At 47.2% G+C, this 25349-nt stretch overlaps 8 protein-coding genes across 8 annotated transcripts; 4 read left to right on the top strand and 4 right to left on the bottom strand.

Moving 5' to 3' along the window:
• The first annotated feature begins 28 nt into the window (after positions 1-28).
• On the top strand, positions 29-1540 carry GGS25DRAFT_474469 (dephospho-CoA kinase). Its single transcript, XM_049259630.1, has one exon. It carries the CDS (start codon positions 266-268, stop codon positions 1088-1090), a length of 825 nt encoding a protein of 274 aa, XP_049119814.1. The 5' UTR covers positions 29-265; the 3' UTR covers positions 1091-1540.
• A 22-nt stretch (positions 1541-1562) lies between these two features.
• On the top strand, positions 1563-5254 carry GGS25DRAFT_528934 (uncharacterized protein). The gene has a single exon (XM_049265234.1). It carries the CDS (start codon positions 1863-1865, stop codon positions 4743-4745), a length of 2883 nt encoding a protein of 960 aa, XP_049119815.1. The 5' UTR covers positions 1563-1862; the 3' UTR covers positions 4746-5254.
• A 718-nt stretch (positions 5255-5972) lies between these two features.
• Positions 5973-7706, bottom strand: GGS25DRAFT_112328 (domain found in IF2B/IF5-domain-containing protein). Its single transcript, XM_049256053.1, has 2 exons — positions 6430-7706; positions 5973-6369 (listed from the first exon to the last, which is right to left on the bottom strand). Exons 1-2 carry the CDS (start codon positions 7432-7434, stop codon positions 6085-6087), a joined length of 1290 nt encoding a protein of 429 aa, XP_049119816.1. The 5' UTR covers positions 7435-7706; the 3' UTR covers positions 5973-6084.
• A 2379-nt stretch (positions 7707-10085) lies between these two features.
• On the bottom strand, positions 10086-11063 carry GGS25DRAFT_512810 (uncharacterized protein; the record flags this gene model as incomplete). Its single annotated transcript, XM_049262824.1, has 2 exons — positions 10086-10414; positions 10469-11063. The coding sequence occupies 2 exons, from the start codon at positions 11061-11063 to the stop codon at positions 10086-10088; spliced, it is 924 nt and encodes a 307-aa protein (XP_049119817.1).
• A 3372-nt stretch (positions 11064-14435) lies between these two features.
• GGS25DRAFT_474483 (protein FYV10) lies at positions 14436-16798 on the top strand. The gene is made up of 3 exons (XM_049259631.1): positions 14436-14663; positions 14834-15379; positions 15471-16798. Exons 1-3 carry the CDS (start codon positions 14613-14615, stop codon positions 16113-16115), a joined length of 1242 nt encoding a protein of 413 aa, XP_049119818.1. The 5' UTR covers positions 14436-14612; the 3' UTR covers positions 16116-16798.
• Positions 16799-17929: 1131 nt separating this feature from the next.
• GGS25DRAFT_512812 (CAF1-domain-containing protein) lies at positions 17930-19483 on the bottom strand (the record flags this gene model as incomplete). Its single annotated transcript, XM_049262825.1, has 2 exons — positions 17930-18970; positions 19049-19483. 2 exons carry the CDS (start codon positions 19481-19483, stop codon positions 17930-17932), a joined length of 1476 nt encoding a protein of 491 aa, XP_049119819.1.
• Positions 19484-20491: 1008 nt separating this feature from the next.
• Positions 20492-21545, top strand: GGS25DRAFT_474490 (NADH-ubiquinone oxidoreductase B12 subunit family-domain-containing protein). The gene is made up of 3 exons (XM_049259632.1): positions 20492-20627; positions 20694-20798; positions 20933-21545. The coding sequence occupies exons 1-3, from the start codon at positions 20614-20616 to the stop codon at positions 21099-21101; spliced, it is 288 nt and encodes a 95-aa protein (XP_049119820.1). The 5' UTR covers positions 20492-20613; the 3' UTR covers positions 21102-21545.
• A 148-nt stretch (positions 21546-21693) lies between these two features.
• On the bottom strand, positions 21694-24451 carry GGS25DRAFT_474491 (uncharacterized protein). Its single transcript, XM_049259633.1, has one exon. The coding sequence runs from the start codon at positions 23913-23915 to the stop codon at positions 22353-22355; it is 1563 nt and encodes a 520-aa protein (XP_049119821.1). The 5' UTR covers positions 23916-24451; the 3' UTR covers positions 21694-22352.
• Between the last annotated feature and the right edge of the window lie 898 nt (positions 24452-25349).

Below are 25349 nucleotides of genomic sequence, written 5' to 3' on the forward strand. Positions count from 1 at the left end.
ATATCTGAGGCACTTCCCAGGTAGATAAGCCCATCGATAACACGGAATGCGGCTAATCCTGCGTCACCCCTGCCAAACTGTATTAAGACAACATCGAACGACTCCAATCGACTCCAATCGACTCCAATCGTGACTTCTTGTTTGAAGAACCTTGAAGTGACATCCACTATTATGTACATAGTGTACATATATCTTACTTTTTAACTTTCTGACCTATTAAAACCTATCAAGAACTCTCTCGTATACATATACTCAATCATCAACCATGCTGCTTATAGGCTTGACAGGTTCCATAGCCACAGGAAAGTCTACCGTCTCTTCCCTGCTTGCCGCACCCCCCCACTCTCTACCAATTATCGATGCCGATATCCTTGCTCGCAAAGTCGTCGAGCCAGGAACCAGTGGTTACAATGCCATCTTGAAGTACTTCGGCCCTACCACGCCAAACTTGCTTGTGCCAGCCAGTGACTCAATGCCAGTCGATGGCCCAGACGGTAAAGGCCGACCACTGAACAGACCAGCCTTAGGCAAACGTGTGTTCGGCAACAACGAAGAACGCAAGAAAGACCGAAATGTCCTCAATGGCATTGTGCACCCTCGCGTGAGAAAGGGGGTCTACAAGACGATCATGCAGAACTATCTAAAGGGACATTGGGCCGTCGTCCTGGATGTCCCACTACTCTTCGAAAGTGGTTGGGATAGGCTCTCCGGCGTGGTGATGGTCGTAGCTGTCAAAGACCCCGAAGTGCAAATGCAAAGACTTATGAAGCGCGATTCTCACTTGAGCCGAGAGGATGCGCAGAATCGCGTCCTGAGCCAGACGGACGTGAGGTTGAAGGCGAAGAGATGTGAGGCAAGGGGCAAGGGGAAGGGAGTGGTCGTGTGGAACGATGGTTCCAAGGAAGAGCTGGAAGCCAAAATCGAGGCTGCGCTCGCAGATATTAGGAAAGGTAGCCCTCCGTGGTGGAACTGGGTATGTCTTCTATTTCCCCCGGTAGGCGTTGCGGCGGGAGCTTGGGTATACTGGCAGAATATCAACATCAACAAAAGATGGAACGAGATGGAAAGAGATGAAAAGTCAAAGCTGTAGTTGAAAATACAAGGTATTTTCCAAATGAAATAGTAGTTAGTACTTAATAACATGAGAATAGGCATGAGGGACTACTACTACATACATAGGCACCAGACTACTAGGGACTACTAGGTATACTCGAGCTGTTACTACTAGGTACATAGTACACAGTAAATTCTGTATAACTCACCCTCGTGGTTGCCGTGGATATGTATTATATTGCGCATATTGAGCATATTGAGCATATTGCACATTTTGCACTGTAGCAATAGGGAAGGAGTCACAGGCTATGGGTCACTGGGAGTCTGTTTTGGTCACATTCGAACCTTAGATGCCTTAGGTTCCTATGGTTCCTCAGGCTCCTTGTATTCCTTTTCATTTTCTTCTATTTTAATTCTAATTTGCAATGTACCTTACTTACTCTTTTCAATCCCAATACCTAACATCAACAAGGCTCTCCTACTAAGTACCTACTTGCTTGGTAACGCTCCAGTCTTACAACATCTTGCTTTTCTGCAACCACTTTCTTCTTCAGCTACCATCAACATCCAATCCCCTTCTTATCCCTATACTACACATAGGCCCCTAAGATTTCCTAAATCATTCATTTATTATCATCAGACTGCAAACTCGCTCCATAATTCATGACGCCGAGTAACTGTCATCATCATACTAGGTACCTCTCCTCTAATCATTGCCCATTCCGGGTACAAAACAAAGACGACCTCTCGCACGCTGTTGGTTGTATTTGAGATCACCTGGGTACGACATTCCAAATAGGCTCGACACTATGCCGCCCCATTCGTTCCACGAGTGGATGATAGGCCAAAACATAAGCCGCCGCAGACTTCCTCCGCCTAGGAAGCCTCGCCCCGTCTTCTCTATAGAGCTTGAGACCGACGATGAGTCCGGATCTGATGCTTTGAAAGTTACCTATCCGAGAACTGGGAAAGCTACGCCAATCCAAGTCAAGAATCGAGGCAAGAAGGTTCGATTCTCGGATGATACTCCTCAGCCGGCATTTAAGAAGACGCCTATTCGATTCTCGGGTGATCCTCCTAAATCGGCACTTAAGAAGACGCCTATTCGAAATACACACCAATTAGATACCGAAGTCAGCACGGACGAAGAAACGGAAAGCAGTGACGATGAAGTCACTACTGATGAAGAGCTCGAGCAGAACTGTCAATGTACTAAGTGCGTTGCAGCACGAACGAGATCAAAGAAGGAAAAGCAATTAAAGGAGAAACGTAAAAAGCAGAAATCCGAATCATCTGCAGATGATAGTCAAGACAGCGAAACTATAATTGCACATCCCAAGCATGGGGCGAAGAAGGCCCACAAGGTAGCCAAGCACAATGCCAAGCACAAGTCTAAGAAAGGAAAGGAGAAGTCGGATACTGAGAGTGAAACTACTAACGCTACCGAGACGGACACCGACGTTGAAACTTCGGGAAAGGCCGATACAAATGAAGCAGTGGAAACGAGTGATGCGACAGATACAAGTGAAGCTACCGAGACAAGTGACGCGGTAGAGACGACCGAGGCAGAGACTACCGAAGCTGAATCCGAAAAGGCAATTTCGAATAAAGGGACAAATAATAAGAGCAATCAGAATAAGCAAGGCGACCAGTCCAAGCAGCATCAGCCCAAGAAACAAAAGGCACATAGCAAGAAGTCGAAACAAGAGAATGAGCAGAATAATCAGGGCAAGAAAAGTGAGCAGGGGGGCCAAGGAAAACAGGAGAACCAGGAAAACCAGAAAGATGAGGCGAAGCCCGAGTCCCCCCAGGATACAGCAAAGGAGAATACGAAGCAGGACAGCAATGATGCGAAGCCAGCGGAGAAAAGCACACCTTCTAGTGATGAGTCGACCGACCATAAAGAAGCCATAAGTGAACCCAAGCAGGAAGTAAAAACGAAAAAACGGACCAAAGCTAAGACGCAATCACCGCACGCTCAAGCAACTAAGCCACATACAAATGGCCAAGGACACTCGCATTTGCCAGCTGATACTCGTGTGCTACACGTAGAGCACGCTGTTGAGATACCTCCTCATCCTCGTCCTAACGCTTTCTACGACAACGTGAACGGAGTTATGCGCGTATATCACGGCCCTAGCTACGGCAATCCACATGGCACATCACACTCTCCTGGCATTCATTGCACCCAGAACTTGCCTATCGGCATAACGCATCCCGCACAAAATCCGTGCCACAATGGATTTTACCCTGCTTATAGCCAGACCCCATATGGACAACCTGGTTACGGGCAGCCTCCGTATGTACAACCTTCCTACGGGCAACCTGGTTACGGGCAGCCTCCGTATGTACATCCTCCACCTGGGTTCGGGCAGCCTCCCTACATACAACCTCCGTATGTACAACCTCCGTATGTACAACCTCCTTACGGACAACCTCCTTACGGACACGTTCCTTACGGACATCCTCCGTACGGACAACCTACTCCACCTTTCCAAGGGCCACCTCCCAATATACCTCCGACTACAGCTCATAATGCGCCCCAAGGCCAAGGACACCCATGGTATCAAGGAGACGGAAAGATGACTGTGGGAAATCCACCAGAGCAGCCACCTGCTACAGACTCTGCGGCAGGCTCTAGCCAGAATAAACATGCCAAACCGAGACCTAATCACAGTGATAGGGGCGGCCAATCCAATGTTATTCCCACCATCGAGGAGGATAGTCCTAAGAAGAGTCAGAGTGACGATGGGGTTGGAAGGGAGCCCTCGGACACTCAGAGTGCCCGTGGACGACAAAAGATTTCGCGGTCTCATGAACCTAAAAATGGTAGCAGTGGTGACAGCAAACAGGGATCCACCGACCACAAAAAAACAGCTGATGAAAAGGCTCACCAAGGACATAAAAATAAACATGGAAGCAAGGAGCCCAGCCCCGTGCTGCAGGATAAGTTCGAAACTAGCAGTTGGAACGGGCATGGGACACACAGCCACATCCCCAGCAAGGATACTTGGACAGGTGACAACAAAAACCCCTTTTCTGGGAGCAATGGGGATGGGGGGAGCGGGGGTCGTGCCGAAAATACAGGCTGGGTTAATGCCGCTGTAGATTGGGATCAAGGTGGGTTTGCGGAATGGAATGCGGGTGACAAGATTGATTGGAACCAAATGACTAGTACAGGTTGGGATGGGGAAAATGATGCTACTTCTGAGCGGAATGGGGGTGCTGCCAGTGCTAACAACGTTTATGACGGTACCAATGATGGCAGCGGTGGTAATGGGAAGGGCAACCAGAAGGGTAAAGGAAAGGCCAACGACAGTGACGACAAGAACGACAAGCGATCTCAACATGACTCCCCACGAGACAGTGCAGCATCGAAACGTTCTCTTCCCGGCGGCTGGGTCAGCCCACCAGTGTCACTACACTCTTTTCCCCTGGGATCTACACGCCCCAGCCCAGACAACGTCGGAGGCCACTATATCGGCTCCAACCATGGCTCCACAGGGAAAGCACCCTCTGTCACTGATAACAATGGTGGAAACAGTGGTCAAGGTGATACTAACACTCAAGGTGGTGGTCCCAGTTGGCATGACCCCGCTGCAGCTCAGACATCCGGTGGCGTCTTTGATAACGAGCAGAACGGCAGCGCCCAGGGCAGTGAAAAGAAAGAGAGAAACCAATCTTATTGGTAGAGCTGGTATGATTCACTCTCCCGCTTTAGATCATAACCCTAACGCTTCAGGCCTTTTCCTCGAGCCCCGAAAAAAATAAAAATAAAAAAATATCCAGAAAAAAAAAGAGAAGAAACAAAAAGAAACAAAGAAAGAAAAGGAAAGACTTCTGAAGATATAATAACCATCACGCATACCTACCTTCGCTACCCATCGATATCGCTATCGTCCTCCTCCTCTACGATCTTCGACAAGATGCCTAGAGAAACGAGCCTACGAATTAGCTGAATGGAGGAGACAGACACCCGTCTCCCTCTCCCCCCTTTTTTGCTAGGAACGCCACAGTTTGCGATATGTATTTACTAGGAACACGAGTTTGGCCCCCTGGTATAAATACTTATGTAAATAGCACGCATAGGTAGAGAGTTAGGAATGGTCTACGGCCTGTTTTTAGCACACCAGACAGAGTATTTTGCTGTCATAGGTACCTACATACTTGATAACAAATGCAACACGCAAAATACATAATATGCGGCTGTTCGCTATACATCAAACTGGTCTTTTTTTATTTTATAATTTCTTTTTTCACTATAAACTTAAAACCCTTCACTCGTCTTGAATCCTCACAAGCATTAACTAACTAACCTAGGTTACTACCTTTGTGCCAACGTCATCCAATACACACCATCATGCCCCAAACGTTCCGCGCCAACATAACTTTTAGCACCTATGTAAGTGCTCACACGGATTGGGAAAGATTCCATAGAAAAACTGCCTGCTACTTGCGTATTATTAGGTAAGTATGTACTATTGTGATTGAGTCAAGTTGAGTTGAGTTGCAAAGGTAGCTCAGTACTTACCTACCTACTCATTTTCACGGGCGTCGTTCTCATCCATGACGTGTTACAGTACATACCTCGGTAAAGGGGGACGGACTACTTTGCCTCTACTAAGAATTCACATATTACGCTGCCTTGTTTGCTTAGTACGTGTTGTTCTCGGAGATAGGATTTCTCAATAATGAATGTGAGTGGAATTGATGCCGTGATTGGTATATCAACCAACGAACTACTACCTAGTAGACTAAAAATGACCGCTTCGAAAGAACGGAACATAAGTTTTGACCACCTCCTCATATCTTGATATTGCCTTGTTGGGCTGCTCCTTTTTAGTCTCCCCTATGTGCGGGAAGAAAGCTGAAAAGACAGACACCAGCATACCAATTCATTTTGTTTAGGCTCAAGCGTTAAAGGAGTGAAAATAAGCGCGAAGAATTGAAAGCAAAGTTAAACCAGAATTACTCAAGGAGACTCAACCATAACCATGGCGAGCATAAACTCGTGTACTTGAGATTAATTGTTTACTCATCATCCGAATCTTCCTCGGCCTCTTCCAACCACTTGAGGAAGGGCTCGGCCGCACGACGAATCTTCTTCGAAGTAGCGAGGTCGACATACTTCTTGCTGGCTTTGGTTCCCCAGTTCTGGATGGTCTCCTCGCTAACTAGATCCTTGTCGTAGACCTGATGAAGAATCTTCACAATCTTGTCACTAGTCATCAACTCGGGGTGTTCTTTGCCTTGAGTGGCTAGGAGACGTTCAATGCCACCGAGGAAAGCCTTCTCGTGACGGTCGGTGGTGATCATCTGAGAATAATTAATATGACTTCAAACAAAAGGGGAAAAAGACATGTCTGTGGGACATACCTGCTTCAACATAGCAGCACGCCTGGGAATCTGAGTGATGATGTTCTCATCAAATAGGGTCTGCACGAGGACCAGAATGGTCTTGTGCTTGGTTTCGATTCCAAGCTCCTTAGCTTTGACATAGATTTGAATGTCATCGACCTTGTTGATACTACCAGCCTTGCCGGCTTCTTCCTGAATCCAGTCACCCATGGTGTCATAGACAGTGTGGCCACCGCCCTCTCCGTCCTCATCGTCATCACCGAGAACAAGTTTCTGGCGGAATTCACTTGGGAGCTGGCTCTGACGAGCCTTGACAGCCTTCTCGGACATGTCGACAGCCCAGTCATCGTCTTTAACTACAGCGGGGGCGTCGATGACCTGGGCGTCAGCGTTGATCCTCCGAGTAAACTCGTCATCGCTACCAACGTCATCCAAATCGTCGTTCTTCTCGCTGCTTCTGTTGGAACCGTTTTCGGAGTTCTCGCCACCGCTTCCTTGGCCATTCTCCTTGTTACCATTCTGGAGGGCTTGCTGCTTAGCTTTGCGAGCGGCCTTGCGTTCGGCCTTGTCTTTCTTAGCGCCCTTCTTGGGCTGGTTCTTCAAAATGAAGCCGCTCAGCTTCAGGCGAAGATCAACATCGGTGCGCTGACCGCAGGCTTTGCAATCGAGAACAATGTGGCCATCTTTGATGACAACATCGGTTTCAGGGTTCTTGCATTTTTTGCAGAGAACAAACTTGTTGATGAAGCCATCAAGTTGATCCTGAAGCTTACTAGCATCATGAGCACCATTGATGATCCAGCGGTCATCGGGAGGATCGATGTTGGTCTGAGCACCAAGTTCAAAGCCAAAGAACTTGATGACGTAAGATCCAGGGCGAGCGAGGGACGCGGCGACGCTGCTTAGATTGACGACGACAGTCTTGATACCGTTGCCTTTGCCTTCAATCTTGGTTTGAATCTTTTCCATCTTGTAGCGATAGAAGGCATCGGTGACATCACGACGAACGTTAACGAGCGCCATGTTTGCGGTATTGTAATAGTTAGGCTATCGTAGAAAGAAGCTCGGTTTTTCTCTTTCACGGTCGGTGTGACGGAGTTGGTTCCTGGAGGAATTTAGGGACGACGAGACTAGATAGTCATTCGTAGGTATTGGTAGAGAGAAGCAGGGGAAGATCGAGAGGATCGGGATGAGCAAGGGTCTCAATAGAGAGGACTGTTCCTAGTGGACATAGGGAAGACTGAATGGTTTATGCCGGCGTTGGAAGGCATGAACTCGGGCGATGCAATCGCGAATTTTTTTTTATTTCAGCCGACGGAGCTGATATTAGGGCTACAAGGTTTTCGCGGTATGCGAAACGACTGCAGCGTCAGAGGGGGTAGGTGTTTAAACACAGCGGTCTTGACGTGCTGATACATAAACAACAGTGTATCCTGTACCCTTTTATGTGTAGGGTGTAGTAGGTCCAAGGTGGGAGATGCGAAGTAGAAAGCAGGCGGTGAATGCTTAAAGGCTGTTGCCAGTCTGTCCGCGGCGTACCGTAGGAGCAAATAGGTGTAGATTGCTAAATGGAGCGGATGATGATATTCCAGGAATTAGGCAATGAATGCCGCGAGGATGTTCTTGTTATTGAGATAACAAGTTTAGTAGTAAAACGCCGACTAGAAAAAGTAGAGCGTTTTTATGTGATTATTATTGTGGTTGTTGATGATGGTGAGTTTTGATGACGAGGTGTTGGGAGGAAGAAGAAGGGAAGTTAGTAGGAAGAGGAAAGGAAGTAAGAATTGAGACTTTTAAAGAGGTGGGCAAATATTAAGAGTGGGCAAGTTCAAAGGAAGTCACGGAGAGGGGGGGGGGGGGGGGACTTGAAAGGATGATCAGTGAAAAATTGTGCAAGCACCGCCCGTTAAAATTTGTAAGGTCAGGTAGTATGCTAAGGTTTATTAATGTACATTACAATACATAATACAGTACATACATGTATTTGTATGTAACTACACTAATAACCTACACTATTATACATAATAATTTGAAATTTGTAACAATTCACAACCATTTATATCCAAACGTGCAAACAGCCAGCCATCCAGCCATCCAGCTAACCTAGTAGCCAGCCCTGAAAAGCACATGTGCACTTAAAGAACGCCACAGGCGGAACCCTAGTGTACCAAGCCCTACCTTGGCCTATACTTATGTAGGTCTAGTCTTTTTACCTATAACTAGTTAGTTAACTATTTTCCATTCAATCATTGATGACAATTTGATGTTCCTTTACATTGAAGTTAGTACCTTCAAATGTACCTGGATACCCTAACTGCCTAGGTAGGTTAGCACCTATATATGGTGCCTAGTAGCCTACAGATGTACCTAGGCATGCAACTTTACGGGGACAAAAGAACAAACAAAATGCCTCGACTTGTCCCATCCATCGCATCCATCGCATCCATCTGGGCATCCGCAAAAACCCACAAACCCACAACGGGTATCAAAATGGATATATGCCATATGCCTGTCTACCTGAACCTCTCATACACAAACTGATCAGCGCTACATACATATGGATGTCGGCATCCAATCCCCGACGTCCTCTTTTAGAATATGTAAAATAGCTTGCTCCCGAGTCTCCCGCCTACCTACCTACCCCAGGTACGTACATATATGTAGGTAGGTACGCTTTTAATAGGTTGTCGTTCTGTCTGTGACCCCAACGTGGCCTGCAAAACCGTGACTGATTAAATTAGCCCAACTGGGTCTTCTAAAGGAGCTGGGAGGGTCCTTAGTGGACTGGGCTGCATGCTTCCCGCTTCTTCTGTTCCGTTAACTCTAGAAACTTCGAGTATTCTAAACCAAAAAAAAAAAAAAAAAAATGGGGAGAGGAAGAGAGAGGAAGAGAGGAAGAGAGGAGGAGAGGAGGAGAGAAAGAGAAGAGAGGGAACGGAGCACTTAGAAAGTGCTTTAGAATACATAGTACTACCTAGTAGGTAGGTACATATAATACGTATGCTACATGTAGTAGCAAATATGTAGCCAATGTCAGAAACTTACCTGGATACATACCTACACATATGCATTTGAAGGGCATGACCTCAGAAGTTACTTATCCTGTTTAACATTGAACTACTACTACGTATGCACTAGTAGTATGTACATTCATTTGTGTGATCATACGGCCTAATAAATGGATGAGATATTATTAGGCCGTATGGCAACCTGCATATGCACAATGCAACAGTAATGCATCATTAAGGCCTCAAGCGTCACCATTGCACTAATAGAGAAATTCATATGTTTTACACTTTGCCCAAGGCTTGTTTGTATTCTTGGGGAGTACTCTTTGGTTGATTTCCATGGAAGTCAATATTGTAAAAAGAACCTGCTGCCTAGCATTAACGCCAATTCCTTCCAAGTCTTCTCGACCCGTTTCCTGCAGAAATCCTTAGGCCAACGTTCATTCGCCACTTGGTTTGGTGAACAAGGCCAATATAGGAAACATTTATAATGCCGATTTGCACATTGATTGTATCTGTGCCTACTTGGGACGCCGAAAGTCAACACTGTGATCGCGGAGCTGATGCCAAAAGATCGATGCCGCGGTAGAAAAAAAAGATTCAGGGTATAGAAGGAATGAGTAGGAAGTAGGAAAAGCATCGACTCCATTAACAGTGTCACCAATCTCACGAAGAGGATGAGGATTCGTCTTTCGCTTGAGGTGGCTGGAGTCCAGCGTTCTGGGCCACTTGCTTCCATATCGATAGCTCTCGGTAAGCTCTTTCACACTCCTGCTTCAGTTTGTCGTTAGAAGCACTGAGCTCTTGAATAGCTTGCTCAGTCAGTAGCTTCTCCAATGTCCACTTCTCAATATTTTGCGCCTCATTCTCTTTCAGCTGGGTGATGAAAATGACTGCGCGCTGCAGGATCGAACCCTTGTTCTTCTCACACCCAGGCACAATCTTCGCAAGTTCATTGATGCCCTCGTTGATAGTCTCACGACGGCGACGCTCCACTTTAACCAAGTTAGTATAGTTAAATTGGTGGTGTGGTGATCATGTTAACTTACCTTCTTTATGGTTATCCTTTCGCATTTTATGCCACTCTTCTGAACCCACGGTCGGTTTGGACGAAGAGCCTGAATATGGTACCTGAGCATGCCTCATACCATTCTGTGGCGTTTGCGACCCAAGACCATTTACAGACGTATCAGGAAGGCCATCGGGATGTAACATGCTGGTGTGGTCAAAGGATGACTCATGATGATGCTCTGCCTCCTCGACTTGTGCCGCAAATGTCTCTTCTGTGGACTGAGGGACATGAATAGTTGGATACATTGAGCCGAGAGCGGCGGCGGCAGTGCTTGACGCACTGGCATGGTCAGAAATATCATGATGTTCAGCGGCAGCCTGCTGTAGAGCCGTAAAATCGGCGTCTGTTGCAGCTTGGGCTTGAGCTTGGGCAGCAGCCTGTGCAGCTTCTACAGCGGACTCGACGTAGGCAGCATCTGGGGTGCCGGATATGGCTGAAGTAGGCACGACACGCTTGGCACGTCGTAAATCCGGGGAAGAGTCTGGCGCAGTGCGCTTTCGCTTCTGGCCGGGACTGGAGGGAGCAGAGGGGGTGTTAAAGTCATTGTGATCAGAAACAGCCGCATCTGCCATGGCGGCTAGGTGCTCTCTGTTGAGCTGGGCATGAGGCTCAAGGAGCGATTCCGTGTGGGTGTAACCGTTGGACTCCATTGTCACTTAGATTGAGAACAGTTTTGAGGTAGTCAATCAGTGGTAACTACTGTGCGCCCTAGCACCAGTCAAAACTGCAGACGATACGTGCGTATTGAGTTTTCGTCCTGTTACAATAATTCTGCTGGCGTCAGTTCATTAGATACTTACAAGCCTTGAATATAGTTGCCAAATGAATCGATCCGTTATTTGTAAATACACATAAGAACGGTCGTGGTAGGAATATTGGTAATGTGAGCGCATGAAATAGGATTTAGAACTCAGGTACATCATTGTAACTGATAAAGGGGAATCATTGCCGACTGGGGGGGACTCGGGGGGCCTACTAAGGGCGCCCATACGAGGGGATTAGGTGGAAACTCATAATGAGCGAGGGAATAATGAAGACAGCAATTCTCAAGGCAAAGCACTAGAGGAGCTTGCCCCGAAAATAGCCTGACTGTGGGAAAATGAGGACGTAGGAGGAGAGGGGATGAGAAAGAATCTGCGCGCAATACAACAGTGTGTTCTGCATGTAGATAGAGAGACTTTGCGTAGAAGGTACAGGATGCAGAAGAGATGCAGGCGAAGACGACGCGAAAATTTTCGCGCGTTAGATCTGCGGAGGCGACAATCGTGGATATGAAGAATGCGCAAATAATGGTGGTGATGACAATTCAGACTTGATCAAATTATTGGAAAAACAAAAATCAAAATCCAAGGAAAAAGAAGACGCGGACGTAGTTGGAATGACATACCTTGAAATCATGTGCCAGGTCTCGTGCAGTACTATGCTGGAGTTGGCGCAAGTCCCCTTGGATCTTCCAGCGTCAAGTGACTTCACGTGCTTTCGAGATAATAGCCTCGAATGGGCGTGATTTTGTGGGAATATCAAGGAACGGACCAGGTAGAATCGCCGAATCAACAACTTTTGTAATATTGACGAGGAGAGGCGAAACTTGAATGGGGGGGGGGGGGGAGTCGGGGAGTAAAAAGGATCGATGTCGTGCAGGTTAATATTATTGATCAAGTGGAAGAAGAGGAAAAAAAAGAAGAGTTGAACTTGCGCATCAATAGAGAAATTAATAAGAGAGATAGATGCACGGGTCGAGGAGAGAGAGGTAAGAGGAATTGAAGGTGGCATGCTCTGACCATATGACCCCCCGGACGCACGGTCCACCTCCTAGTCTTGTCTCCTCAGTGTGTCCCAGTGTATCCAGTGTGTCTAGTGTGTCTCCCCTGTTTGTTCAAAATACACTATGTAGGTAGGTAGGTAGGTAGCTACAATTGATGAGGCACTGTTGCTCTTTCCTCCAGTTTCTCTATCTAGCATGGAAGGTCAACAGTGTACATAGGTTTAAGCTGCTAAGGCCACCTAAATTCCATGTACCCCAAATTTTTATTTTTTTTCCCTGACTCCAACATTGGTGGAAGTCTTTTTTTTTTTCGAATCACCAACAGAAAGACCTACATCGTATGTACTTCATTGGTAGGAGTCCTGATTAGTTACCAACCAATCATCATCGGTGATGCCCCCACACAGCTACAACTGCCACCCACGCGAGCCATGGACCAGGCCAGGGTTTTAGGTCGCTTCTCTTCTCATTTCAATCTTCTTGACTCTCCTTTCAACTTTCAACTTTCAACTTTCAATCTACAACCTACAGGCCTTCAACCCGATTTTATTAATCCACTTTATCTATATATTTCACACCTCAGGAAACTTAAAATAAAATAAAAAAAGACCAAAAATAATATCGGGACAGACTAATGTATATGTATAAGGCTCAAAACGCATCGAAAAGCATAATAATCTGGTACGGCAATCTCGCTAACGAAGGAGGCTACAGAGCGCTGCAATGAGGAGAGTTGGGTAGGAATCATCAGATTCCCTCGCGTTTTACTTTGATGGTGATGCTCTAGTTGCCACAAGCGAGAGGATGGGATCTCAGCGAAATCCGTTTCATCAGGTCTGCCTGATTCAGTGATAGAACAGACTTTGCGAAGTTGACGGGATAAGAATCTGCTGGTAATGTAGCCGTGGATCTCCTCTTCCATCTGCAGATTGATTGATGTCGAGCTCGGCAAATGACTTGGTTTAGCATATCTACATTGTGAGTTTACTACGTAGATTTCCCCATACCTCTCTGTCTACAGTTAACCTGGATGCCTATGCGAATACTACCCAGTACCTACCTATACAATTCAACTGTTTTAGACGTTTATGATGTCCAGATGTCTCTGAAACCAACAACTGGTAGTCAAGTGACCTTGCCAAGGTTGACCTATCTGTTAAATTTTGGTTTGGAGCGGTTAGCCAACAGCTACCATGCTAATTTTGGTGTTAGTTGAACAAGTCCCGTGAGTCCCCTAACCCTACTTGCTACCTGTTCCTGTGACTGGGATCGGATGTGTGTGACTGCATAGACTGCATAGGTCGCACTAGGTTAGGCAATTTGCGAGCAGCACCACTCGGGAGTATCCGCCTCCGCAGCACTACAGAAGAGAATAGGCGCCACAGCTATGTACATAAGAGGTAGGTATAAATTATAATACTAGGTAACTAGGTAAGCATGAAAATCAACAGGGAATCCTACAGGTACATACCTAGTCGGTAAGGAATAACTAGATGCATACCAGCCCTCAGATCTTATTGATATATTTATAGACTACCTAAATGTGTCGGGACGATGAGTGTAGTAAGCCAAGTCACGAGGATGAGTGGAAAGACCATTCTTCAAAAGAGTAAAGTTGAAATAATCTGTGACCTATACATGTACCTGCTGCCCAACGTACCTAGTTACACAGATGACTTGCTCTACATACATCAATAGCATTAATCACATTTGATGTACATAACATATGTAGGTATGTAGCTTCAATGTCTCTGTAGCTTGCACGTCTGATATGCCCGACCCAAACTTTTCCACCAAGGGAACCGTCAAATAACAACTTTAGTTTCGTTAGTGCATGTGATCTTCAAGGAACATTGAATTACTACTAGATACTTTCCTAGTGATTCAATGTTAATTATACCATGTAATATTGTAGGTCTAATAAGAATAGAAAGACGCGACGTGATCAGTTGATATTAATGTATTTACCTAGGTAATCATCATGTTTAAGTACATACATTACCTACATACATGGTAATAAGAGATCCATGCGACTCTCTTTCGTGGGGAAGCCGGGCCGTGGTGGTAGTCAAGACGCCACCCCCACCTGCCTACATTGGACCTATCAGGCTCCATCAAGCCCCATATAATACAACCGACTTTGCTCCGAAACTCACATCATCCATGCCATAGTGCCGTTGACATGTAATTACGTACTAAATGCTCCAGAGTCATGTGCAATGTGCATAGTTACCTCAAGCTAGGAACATACCTGGGAGCATATCCTTGTGTCAACTTTCAAGTTTCAACCAACTCAACTCAACTCTACATATACCATTTCACACATCATCTCAACAACCTATAGTGTTTCTTCAAGATGGATGCTATAGTAGCCACCAAACTAGATCATGAGAACCACCTTCTTCTTGTAAGTATTTCTCTTTCTTTCCTTCCCGTATACTGATCACAGTAGTACATCCCACCTTTATGTCCAGCACACAGTTGTTTTACCACCTATCCACACACACATAGTAACTATTTAGCTATCTAGTAGTTACAGTTGGTCAGGCTAACATAAGCTTACCTTTAATAATATAGGACCAGCCCTTACTTCGACTGCCTATTGAGCTCCTGCGCAAGAACTTCCGGTCGGCACATTTCGAGGTAGAGAAGGATGGCAGCTACATCAAAAGCACCCTGAAAGAGACGGCCACCGGGAGCGTCAATGGCCGCAGCTCTCAAGCCGATGTCCTCAAGAACCTCGACTCCATGATCGCTCGTATGCGCGGCGTAAAACGAAAACTTACCACTTTCGCTGAAGAGGAAAGCCGCCTCCATCGCCATGAAGAAGCTCGCGTTAAGCATCTCTCCGATCTCTATAGCATACACAGCGTCGACGACGTCAAGTACGAGGCCTGGAGCCGGACCCGACTAGACCGGCTCCTAATCGATTATCTATTACGACATGGCTATGTCGACAGTGCAAGGGCCTATGCCCAAGAGAAAGGAATCGAGCTGCTCGTCGACCTAGATACATTTGAACAGATGAACAGAATTCGAAAATGCATCTTGAATCGAAGTGTGGCAGAGGCTTTGGCATGGTGTACTGCTGGTGATACCAAGAAAGAATTACGGAAGATGGATGTAAGCTACACTTGCACCTACACTTGCTATCCTTCAGATCCAAACTCGTCTACATATTTCCTTGCCACTAACCTTGATTGCCTTTTTACAGAGTAACCTCGAATTCATGCTTAGGTTCCAGCAATACATCGAACTAGTTAGGGACCGGTCTACGCAACCTACCGACGTCTTAGCTCACGCCCGCAAGTTCCTCATCCCCTATCGGGACACATACCAAAGGGAAGTCCTACAAGCATGCGGTATGCTGGCCCTGCCTCCTGGGTCCGCCCAGGACATTCCCGCCTACACAGACCTGTACTCGCCAGCACGATGGGAGATGCTTGCAAACCTCTTTACGACAACCCATAACGCTCTCCTCTCACTTCCTCCTATCCCCCTCCTTCACGTCGCCTTATCATCCGGTCTCTCTGCCCTTAAGACCCCAGCCTGCCACTCCTCACACCCGGCCTCCGCCGCTGGCCCTCCCTCCCACTCAACAAGCTTATCTTTGGCGACGAGCGTCTGCCCGATCTGCAGCACCGAGCTCAACGAGCTCGCCCGCAATGTTCCGTATGCTTTTCATAGTAAGAGCCACGTTGAACCAGATCTGGTCCTGCTACCAAACGGCCGCGCTTATGGCAAAGCTCGCCTCGAGGAGTACGCACGCAAAGCAGGCTTACTAGATGGCCAAGTCAAAGATTTGAGGACCGGTGAGGTATTCATGATGGAGCGGGTTAAGAAAGTGTACATCACATAACCGTTGCCTACCCTCATTTCCTTTGGCATCTACCATAATGATTATGACTTTAGCATCAGTGTATTATTCACTTTATTTATAAAGGACGAGATACGAGCACAGTGTGTCCTTTCCTTCCCTGTTCTACCCCCTTCACCTTGTTACTTGTACGTATATACCGACCTATCACTAGAACTGACGGAGGATGGAGTTTCACTGTGGAAGCCTTCACTTTCTTAATAATAGCTGGGGGGGCGGCGATCCGGTGGTTCGGTAGCTTGAAGTGTGGACATAGCTAGCTATAGTTTACTCAAGCAACATCATTTTGATCACTCACTCTCCCCATTCTTGTCCTCTCTCTTGAGTTACCTTTTTATGATAAACTGAAGACCTACTCTGTTATTCTGAACATTTTGCTTCCATAGAAATTGCATTGGTAGTCCAGACAAGACAACACAAGTCAGAAGATGTTCTGTTCTGCAATTAACGTCTCAATGCCCAGATCAATGAGCATGTGATCATAGGTACCTATCAACTGTGCCTATACTATCTTCCCTTGTTTGCTTTGCCATGAGGGCTTTCAAACCTTGGTACCGGGCATTGCCTAATAATCATATCGATATCATGCCTCCCCCTTTTCCCTCACTGGTGACTAGACATTGCCATGTCACTGATCAACCATCCCCCTTCACACTCGTCCATCTCGGGATAGCAGTACATGGCAAAGGGGAAAAAGAAAAATACATACATACATACATACTAATGTGCCCATGTATGTGAAAGAGGTAGACATGAAACATTAGAAATTAGAAATTAGAAAAGAAAAAGGAAAGGAAAGACAGAAAGAAGGATTTTTCAAACCTTTCAAGTCTGATTGATCATTGCGATCCCCATCAACTGAGATTTCCCCTTCCTTCCTTTCTAGCATCACGGCACGTCACGTCACGTCACGTCACGTCACATCACATTACCATCAACAAACAGCACGTATTATCGTCCTCATCGTGCCAATATCTCGGGTGTATAAGCGTAGGTAAGTATGGGCGACTTTTTCTCTCTACCAAACCCAACCCAAACCAAACCAGACCAGACCAGACCAGATTACTCACCCTCTAGTAGTGTACGAGTCCTCATCAGTCCTCTAAACACCCACCTCCTCCAAGTTCCGGACCACGAAAAAAAACTAGGGACTCCCGCGATGATTACTCACCTGTTCCTGTTCCTGTTCCTCTTCCTCTCGGGGGCGAGGCACCGTAGATGTCGCCAAGGTCAACCTCCTCCTGGCTTCCCTGATTATCCTGGCTCGCCTGTACACTGGGAAGCAAGGCTGGCTGGCCGCGTCCAACACCGGGCACTAGCCATGGGCTGATATAATTATTGATGTTGTTAGTACCGTGCCGGGCTTCGCGACGAGTTCCTCTATTCCGGAACCAATGAGGTGCTCGGCTCTTCTTTTTCTTCTTATTACCATCCTGTTGTGTAGTAGTAGTAGGAGGATGGTGGGATACCCAACCCCCTGGAGCATTTGGACCCGTCGGGATTTGAGTCTGGGGCCAGGGGAACGGTTGCATTGGGTATGCTGGTGCGGGTGGGACAGGAAACTGGGCCTGGACGAATGGATTGGGCCAAAGCTGTGGCTGGAATGGATTCCAAAGAGGAGCCTCGTATGAGGCGGCCATTGGGGTGGTACAGTTTACTTCGACACTACCATTGGAGGGACCGTCCCACGAGGATGTAGCATGGTTTGGCACATTCTGATATGGATGAGCATGAGTGGTTTGAGGTAAGTCAGTCAAAGCATCATGCTTCATATCACATTCCCAATCTATGGGATTCTATCTTGCATGAGTTGGGAAATTGAATGACCCAAATACACCTCCGCCGCCACCAGGAGTCATCGGTCCCATGCCTAATGCGTTACCATTCTGTGATTGCGTAACTGGAGTGTTAGCAAGTCCCACACTCGACGTGCTTGGTGTAGTAGGGCCACCATTCACATTGCCGTTGGTGTTGGATGGGGTGGCATCCGGATTATTGACCAGGCCCTGTGATGACGTGGGTACCTCCATTCCTGAAAATCCGAGTCCCCAGACCTTACCAATATGATCGTCCGTAATCTCTCCATTATATATTCGCTCTCGCAACTGAAAGAACACCTTGCCCGTGATAAGACTATCCGAACCCGCCTGATGCGCCGCTCCAAGTCGCTTTATCTTCAGAGCCTCAGCAATGCTCTCCAGTCCGGACTTTTGCTCAAACTTCTGCATGATCTCGGCCGTACCAGGATCAGTGGGAGTGAGCACACCAGAGCTATGAAGCTTAACCGCGTACTTCATCAGATGCTTGACATCGTAAGTAGTGGGGAACCACTTCTTCATGACCTTGTCAAACTCGCTCTCATCATTGGCTAGCTTTGTGTCTCCGAGTAGCTTAGTCAGATAGCCGAAGTCATATCCACCATGGAACGAGATCCACTTGATGTTGTCGTAGCATACGAAGCCGGAGGGGATGAACAAGGAAGCAAACTTGTTCGGGTCGATACCGTCGCGTTCGAGGAGGTTGAAGTCAATGCCAGCTTGTTGCAAGGACTCGATCGATGCCTGATTGTACATGTCTTCTTTGAGAGAAAACTTGAAATTAAACTGCCAGGCAAGAGGTAATTGTTGATTGGCATATTTCCTGATTCTTATGCCACATTCGTTCGGTGACGTACTTAGACGCTCCGCAGGTGTCTCGCCCTTTTCGTTGAACAGACTGAGTCCAATCTGGATTACTCGAAGCAGGTCGACGTTGACTCGTAGGCACTGGTAATGGTAATCGCTCTTGCCTCGGAAGTTGCCCATTGGCCGGCCCACAATACCTGGGAATTCGGTATCCTAACAATGTGCGCGGTTAGCAGGGGCGATATCTTCACCATGGGAACTGTAGAAAAGGGGATTTGTAGGTAGACAAACCATAGCAACATATGGAAATTCCTCGATCAAGTCCATGAGCATCGTCATTTCTTCCTGGTAGTTATGCTTCCAGACTTCGCGTATGCGACCTTTAGCGGCACCGCTTCGTCCTTGTCGCTCGATCGCGTGGACCTGATGAGGATTGTGCTGTTGAGATTGTAACTGCGCGGCATGCTGGAAGCCGGATCTAGCAGCATGACTAGCAAAGCCTGTCTGATCTCCAACACCAAAGCCAGCGGCGGCGTTCATGCTGGCACCGAGTCCTAATCCGTTCGCGCCGAAGGGGCCCATATGCGCGTTGCCTAGGTAGGCCGGGTTAGAGAGTGCGGGTGGTTGGTGAGCAGTCGCATGAGTTTGTGAAGGATGTGAAGAATATTGGTGTTGGTATGGTGCCATGGATGGCGGGCCACCCCCAAATCGCGAGGGGGGAGCCATTGGATAGATGCGCGTGTCGCCGATGATATTAGATTCTTTTTCTCGTCGTTGGGGTGGATGATGTAGCAATGTCGGAGGGCATTAGGGGAGCTCGATGACTAGATAGACGGTAGACGGTCTCGAGGAAGGATAGCTAAAAATGGCTGCAAGAAAGCAGAAAGTAGCTCTTAATGGGGCGTGGCAGTAGTAGTTAAATATGGCGTGGGGTTATTTGTCCGTGGGGAAAAAAAGGAATGAGTTTTAAGATGAACTCAAGCCACGTCGCGCGGCACCCTTTGCGCCTTCTCGTGGGTAGGTAAAGGGGAGATGTATGATCAGGTGAATTATATGACGTGGGGATGTAGTTGGTAAGTGGGAAGTGGGAGGTATTATGTAGAGGTAGAGGATCAAAGGTTGATAGTTGATGTGGTTTCGGGTTGAGTCGTTGTGGCGTTGTTGTTCTTGTGTTGTGCTGTACTGTGTTGTTGCGTTGCTGGATTGTTTTTGAATTTCGAAATGGAAAATGGAAAATCGAAAATCGAAAACTAAATCGCAGTGAGGAGAAAGTTGATACACCTAAGGTTCGCAGCTGGCAGATTGCACCTGTCTGCTGGATAGATCTGAAAATACTATCTAAGGTTCAAAGGTTAGGCAGATTACTAGGTAGGAGGCAGGTACTACTAGTAGTACTGTATGTATTGTACAATAGTTAGTTAGTTAGGTAGTTATGTAGAACTAAAAATTGGCAGGGCCTACCATTTGCTAGCGTACCCTCGATGTGATTGACGATTGACACGGAGCAGCAAGTTGAAGGTACCTAAGTACCGAAAACCTTAAAGCTGGGGCTTTGAACCTTGAAGTTTACCTAGTAACATTCAAGGTACATAGTACTTGTAGTTAGTTGTTTGGGAAAATCAATCTGCCGACATCACGAACCAATCAGAGGAGGGCACTTTAAGTACCTGGTCGTATGTACATTGAATTTGTAGTAATTTTGTACAGTACGAACATTGAAGTATGTAACGCTAAGAACCGCACTTCAATTGAATGGCATGTCTGATATCAGATAACTGATACCATACATAGCTCCCCGAGTCTCTCCTCTCCTCTCTTCTCGTCTCACCTACATCAAGCAGACGTATAATCACACAATGCATCCTACAAGGTACAAATTCCATACCTATGTATAGACTCTAATTACTGTCGCTAACGAACGCACCCAACAATACAGGATATTCCGAGCACACCACGGCGAGAAGCCGAACCTCACCGGCTTCGATATCAAGAAATTCGCACACGCAGCCGGCCCGCCGAGATACGATCCATGGGAGCGAGCGTCAGTTCTTTTTTCTCCCTCCCTTTCCCTTCCCTCATCAGCCCGGTCCTACCAAGTAGCTAGAAGAAGAAGCAGAAAAAGCAGCAGCAGCAGCAGCAAATCGCACGATACATTTCAAAGCTAACACATAACAGTGAAGCATGGCGCTACACAGGCCTCTTTTCGCGCTGGAATCGGTTCAAGGGCGCCTTCCCGGGCCTCGGCATCGCCACCGTCGCCTTCATCGCATACCTCGGGTACGAGAAGATGTTTCTGGAAGAGGAGCACCACCACGGAGATAGCCACGGGGAGGGGCATCACTGAAGCAAGAGAGAGAGTGAGAGATCAAAAAACCAAAAAAAAAGAGAGATCAAAAAAAGAAGGAGGGAGGGCATTGTATATATTGCTATCAGCCGACTACCTACCTACAAGCTACTAGGTACCTACCCCCCTAGGGTACTTGTATTGCTGTACCTATCTGTATGTCCCATCATGAATAAGGGATAAAGAAAATCTATCAAGAAGTTCGTTGATTGCGATTCAACGACGAAGACTCGGTACAGACAACGAAAGCAGCAGCCAACGTAGTAAAATGTCTACTTGGGTATACCTGTATACCTATGATGTCCCAATGCTCCTTGAGTTTAGAATTCTCGTCTTTTGGCAACTGCTCAGTTCAATTGGTATTAAGGGTCTATCTGCCGAGACTACATAGGGGGTTAACATAAAGTATAAGTACCTACATAGCTCCTATCGCCTCCATAAGCCTCGTGGAGAGATCAGAGATCCCCGCGCATCAACGATGTAGGTTGTTCCGCCTCTTCCAGGTTCCGCCTCATGACAATTAGCAGATGCTACGTAGAAATGAATGAATGCACGGCCTAGCCCAAGACAATTATTAGATTAGGTATCTAATCGCCGCTTATGATCTGGAATTGACTATGTAGCTAGCTGGCTGGTCTGCTAAGAAAGGCTTGTCTTGTCTTGTCGTCAGACTCGACTCAAGTCTCTCTGCCAGTCTGTCTGCTTGTCCGTTTCATATAAACGGCGCTACAGTAATATGTATAAATACTATTCTAAGTGACAACATGGCATGGCATGGCATGGGCAATGAACGATGGACAATGGACAAAATGGGTATTTCCAGCTCTAGCCTGCCTCATCCCACCATCCTATCCCATGCAACAAAGAGGGCCACGATCTCCTAGGCAAGCAAACAGGCCCCTTTACTTCTCTCTCTCCCCCCCTTCTTTTTTAATAAAAAATAAGCACACATATGCAAGAGAACCGTAATGCTCGCCCCATGATATCTACCTAAGTTATGCTCATTTCCGTCCTGCGCAGCAATAAAAAAAAATAGTCCCGCTGATTTTTTTGTACCCAAAAAGCTGTTGAAAAGTAATAATGTTTGTCCGTACGCCCCCATCTCTAACCCTGTCTTGTAAATTTTTTTTGGCAAGGATTTTCTTTTCTTTTCCTTCTTCCTTTTTATTTAAAAAAGAAGAAGAAAAGAAGAAAGAAAGGAAAGAAAAGGAGTATCGGTAGTAGTCTTCTGTAATAGGTGGGTTCTTCGATTCACCTGATCCCAATCCCATTCACCACGTCCAGCGCGCCCTCGACTACGACCTCTAGCTCGACGACGCGTTGCTTGAGACCCTTGTTCTCGTCGCGGAGGAGGCTCACCGTGTCCCAGGCCACGCTCGCGGCCTGGCCCCGGCAATTCGTACACCCGTCCACGCTGTTCTTAGCCCTCGCCGCCGCGTTGTCTCCGCCCGAGATGCCCTTGACTAGTTTTTGAAATGTGGTGAGCTGAGGTGCGGGCCGTCGCTGCTGCGGCTTGATCTGCTGTGAGGGGAGGGTGGCGGACGTGGACGCCCGAGCTGGTGGTGGTGGTGGGGGCGACAATAGCAAGACTTCCGGGTTCTCGGGGGGGCCATAATCGGCCGTGCAGGCCGTCATTGTGGTCGGGCTGCGGCTGCGGGAGAATATGCTCTCGGACTCGACGCTCGCGCGGGTGCTATCCGTAGTAGCCGCGCTCACATCCGAGCGCACCGTGCCACTGCTCTTGCGCCACTGCGTCAGCCTCCTCTCCCCTTCCCCGCTTCTTCTTCTTCCGTCTCTTTCCCTTTCCTCGTCTTCGCCCACGCACAGGTCCTCCGTCACCACCGACCCTTCACTAGCGGTAGCCGTACCGGTGGCAGTAGCGGCGGCAAGCATTTTCTCGTGGCAGATTTTCTCCTCCAAGCGCGCCTGCTTCTCGGCCTGCAGGTCCGCAACCAGGCGCCGCATGTCCGTCTCCTGCTTCGCGGCCTTTTCCGCCATACTTTCTAGTTGTGTCTTGAAGTGCCGGATCCGCAGCTCCGTCTCCTCCGCCTCTTCGCGCTGCGCCTCCCGCTCTGCCTGTATCTCCCGAAGCGTAGCCGTTCGGCGCTCGAACGCTTCTTGCATACGGTGTAAGACTCCCGCCGCGTTCATCTGTAGGTTCTTGTATGCCGCGGGCGAGAACGTATCGCGATCCGGTGGTGATGACGACGACGACGACGGGTAGAGGGCGGCTTCGATGTCCATGGTGCATAGCTCGTCATCGAGGGCCTCCTGCTGCTCTGGGGTGATTTGGGTTGGCTGGTTGCTGGTGCGGCGCGAACTCCACGATAAGAACCCGAAGCGAGAGGGGGTTGCGCTCTTAGGGGTACTTTCAGCCGTCGAGACGCCTCGTTTGGTACTAGGTGTGGCATCCAGGGACAAGCGTCCGTCGAGGGGAGGTGATGCGGCTGCCTGATTTAACCAACTGCCGTATTCTCCGGGAGAGTTTTCCCGGCGTCGTGTTTTCCGTCCATCGCCGGTCAGTGGCATTCCTTGGGACTGTTGCCTGACGTGACTTCTCTTGGGTGTTTGCGGCAGCGTCCCAGCGCTCGAGGGTGAGAAAGTTGGGGCAGAAGGCTGCCGTTGGTGCTGCAAATCGGATAGCGATGGGTTGTCGTAATCAGATAGTGATTCAAGACGGTTTGATGAATTTAACGAGGTGACGGGAGAGTCATGGTGTTCGAAGGAGGTAGTGGTAGGAGCAATAGTAGGAATAGTATTAGGTGATTTGCGGTTGTCGACCATTCTCCCAGATTCACCGTGTCCCCCGTCCATAATGGATCCTACCCTTGTCTCGCGAACAGTGGCACCCCTGAGTGTTGTTTGAATATAATAAACCTTGGACGCTTGTTTCGGGAGGGTGAACACAAGGAATACTGGGGAAGGGAATAGTGAGTATTAGTGACCCTTTTTCCCAGTCTGGCCTGATTAAGACTGGGGACTCTTTTCGCTAAGAATTTGGCATAAAAAAGATGATCCCCTTTTAGAATTGTTTCATGACTCGCATGCATATACCATACATGCGTAAGTACGTATGTATACGTCGCTATAACTACTTATTTAGTTATGTTGAGATAGATGAAGGAAATATGATTATAGAATATTACTTTATTATGTAACTTATTTGTTTAGAAAGTTTTGTTAAGATTGAGGGAAAGTGAAGAAAAGAAGAAAGATGTCGATTATTGGAGTGATAATCAAAGTTGGTCCACAGAGTTCAAATGTTGCTGTCTGTGTAAGAGCCAGAGCCCAATGCCAATCAACAAAAACAATGTGTATTTTATTAGTATCTGATCATGTGTAATATTGTGTATGCCTAGGCTAGTATTTTAGTATTATTAGAGTATGTATGCATGCGGTACGAATATGCTAGTAAGGTATGTAGTATAATCCACAGCCACATGTCTACCTGCATACATAATACACTCTAAACTTCTTCAAGAGCCCAGAGTCCACCTGCACTTGCCTGCAACTCGCAGTAACATACAAAGAAGACGTAACCTAGTGGGTCGCCCGCTGCTCCGGGATTTCATATTTAGTTGATGTATGTATGTAATCACTTGATGTACATAACTACTAGGTACCATACCAGGGTGGTATACGTATTCCCTGGTACATAATCCAGTGGTTGGCAAGGGTGCATTATGCCATGTGTGATTTCGACGGACAAGCCCCGAACTTCCATAGCCAATCATTTCCACCTCTCCCGCCCTGATACGGTATGTAATACTGTACATTAGACACAGTGCTATACTGCTATGTACCTGCATATATGCATTTAAAATATACATATGTATATACTAGGTATAGTCACATAGGTTTAACTAATTATATCATTCGTTCACTCACTTTCGCTTTGCTCGTTCCCATTTCCGAGATCTGTAAGCCTTGATGTGGAACTTGGGAACAGGGAAGGAAGCGGGAGATCGTCTTTTCTTGTGTCTTTTTATTGTCTTAAAGTTGGATGGAAGGTTCGGATGATTGACCAGCTGACATGGTTGACATGTTTTACGATTTACGTTTTGGGTTTATGAGTTTAATGTCTAGTATGTACTATGTACCTTGGACAGATGCGAGTATGTACCTACAGTATTATATGTACACTACCTAGTATCTTTTGAGTATGACGATCAATGAACATTGATGAATGTCTTTGTTTTACTACAGAATACCTACAGACTCGAATGCGGAATACGGAATACGGAATAT

This window comes from Hypoxylon fragiforme, assembly GCF_022984875.1.
Source record: "Hypoxylon fragiforme strain CBS 206.31 chromosome Unknown GGS25scaffold_2, whole genome shotgun sequence".
Classification (NCBI taxonomy): domain Eukaryota; kingdom Fungi; phylum Ascomycota; class Sordariomycetes; order Xylariales; family Hypoxylaceae; genus Hypoxylon; species Hypoxylon fragiforme.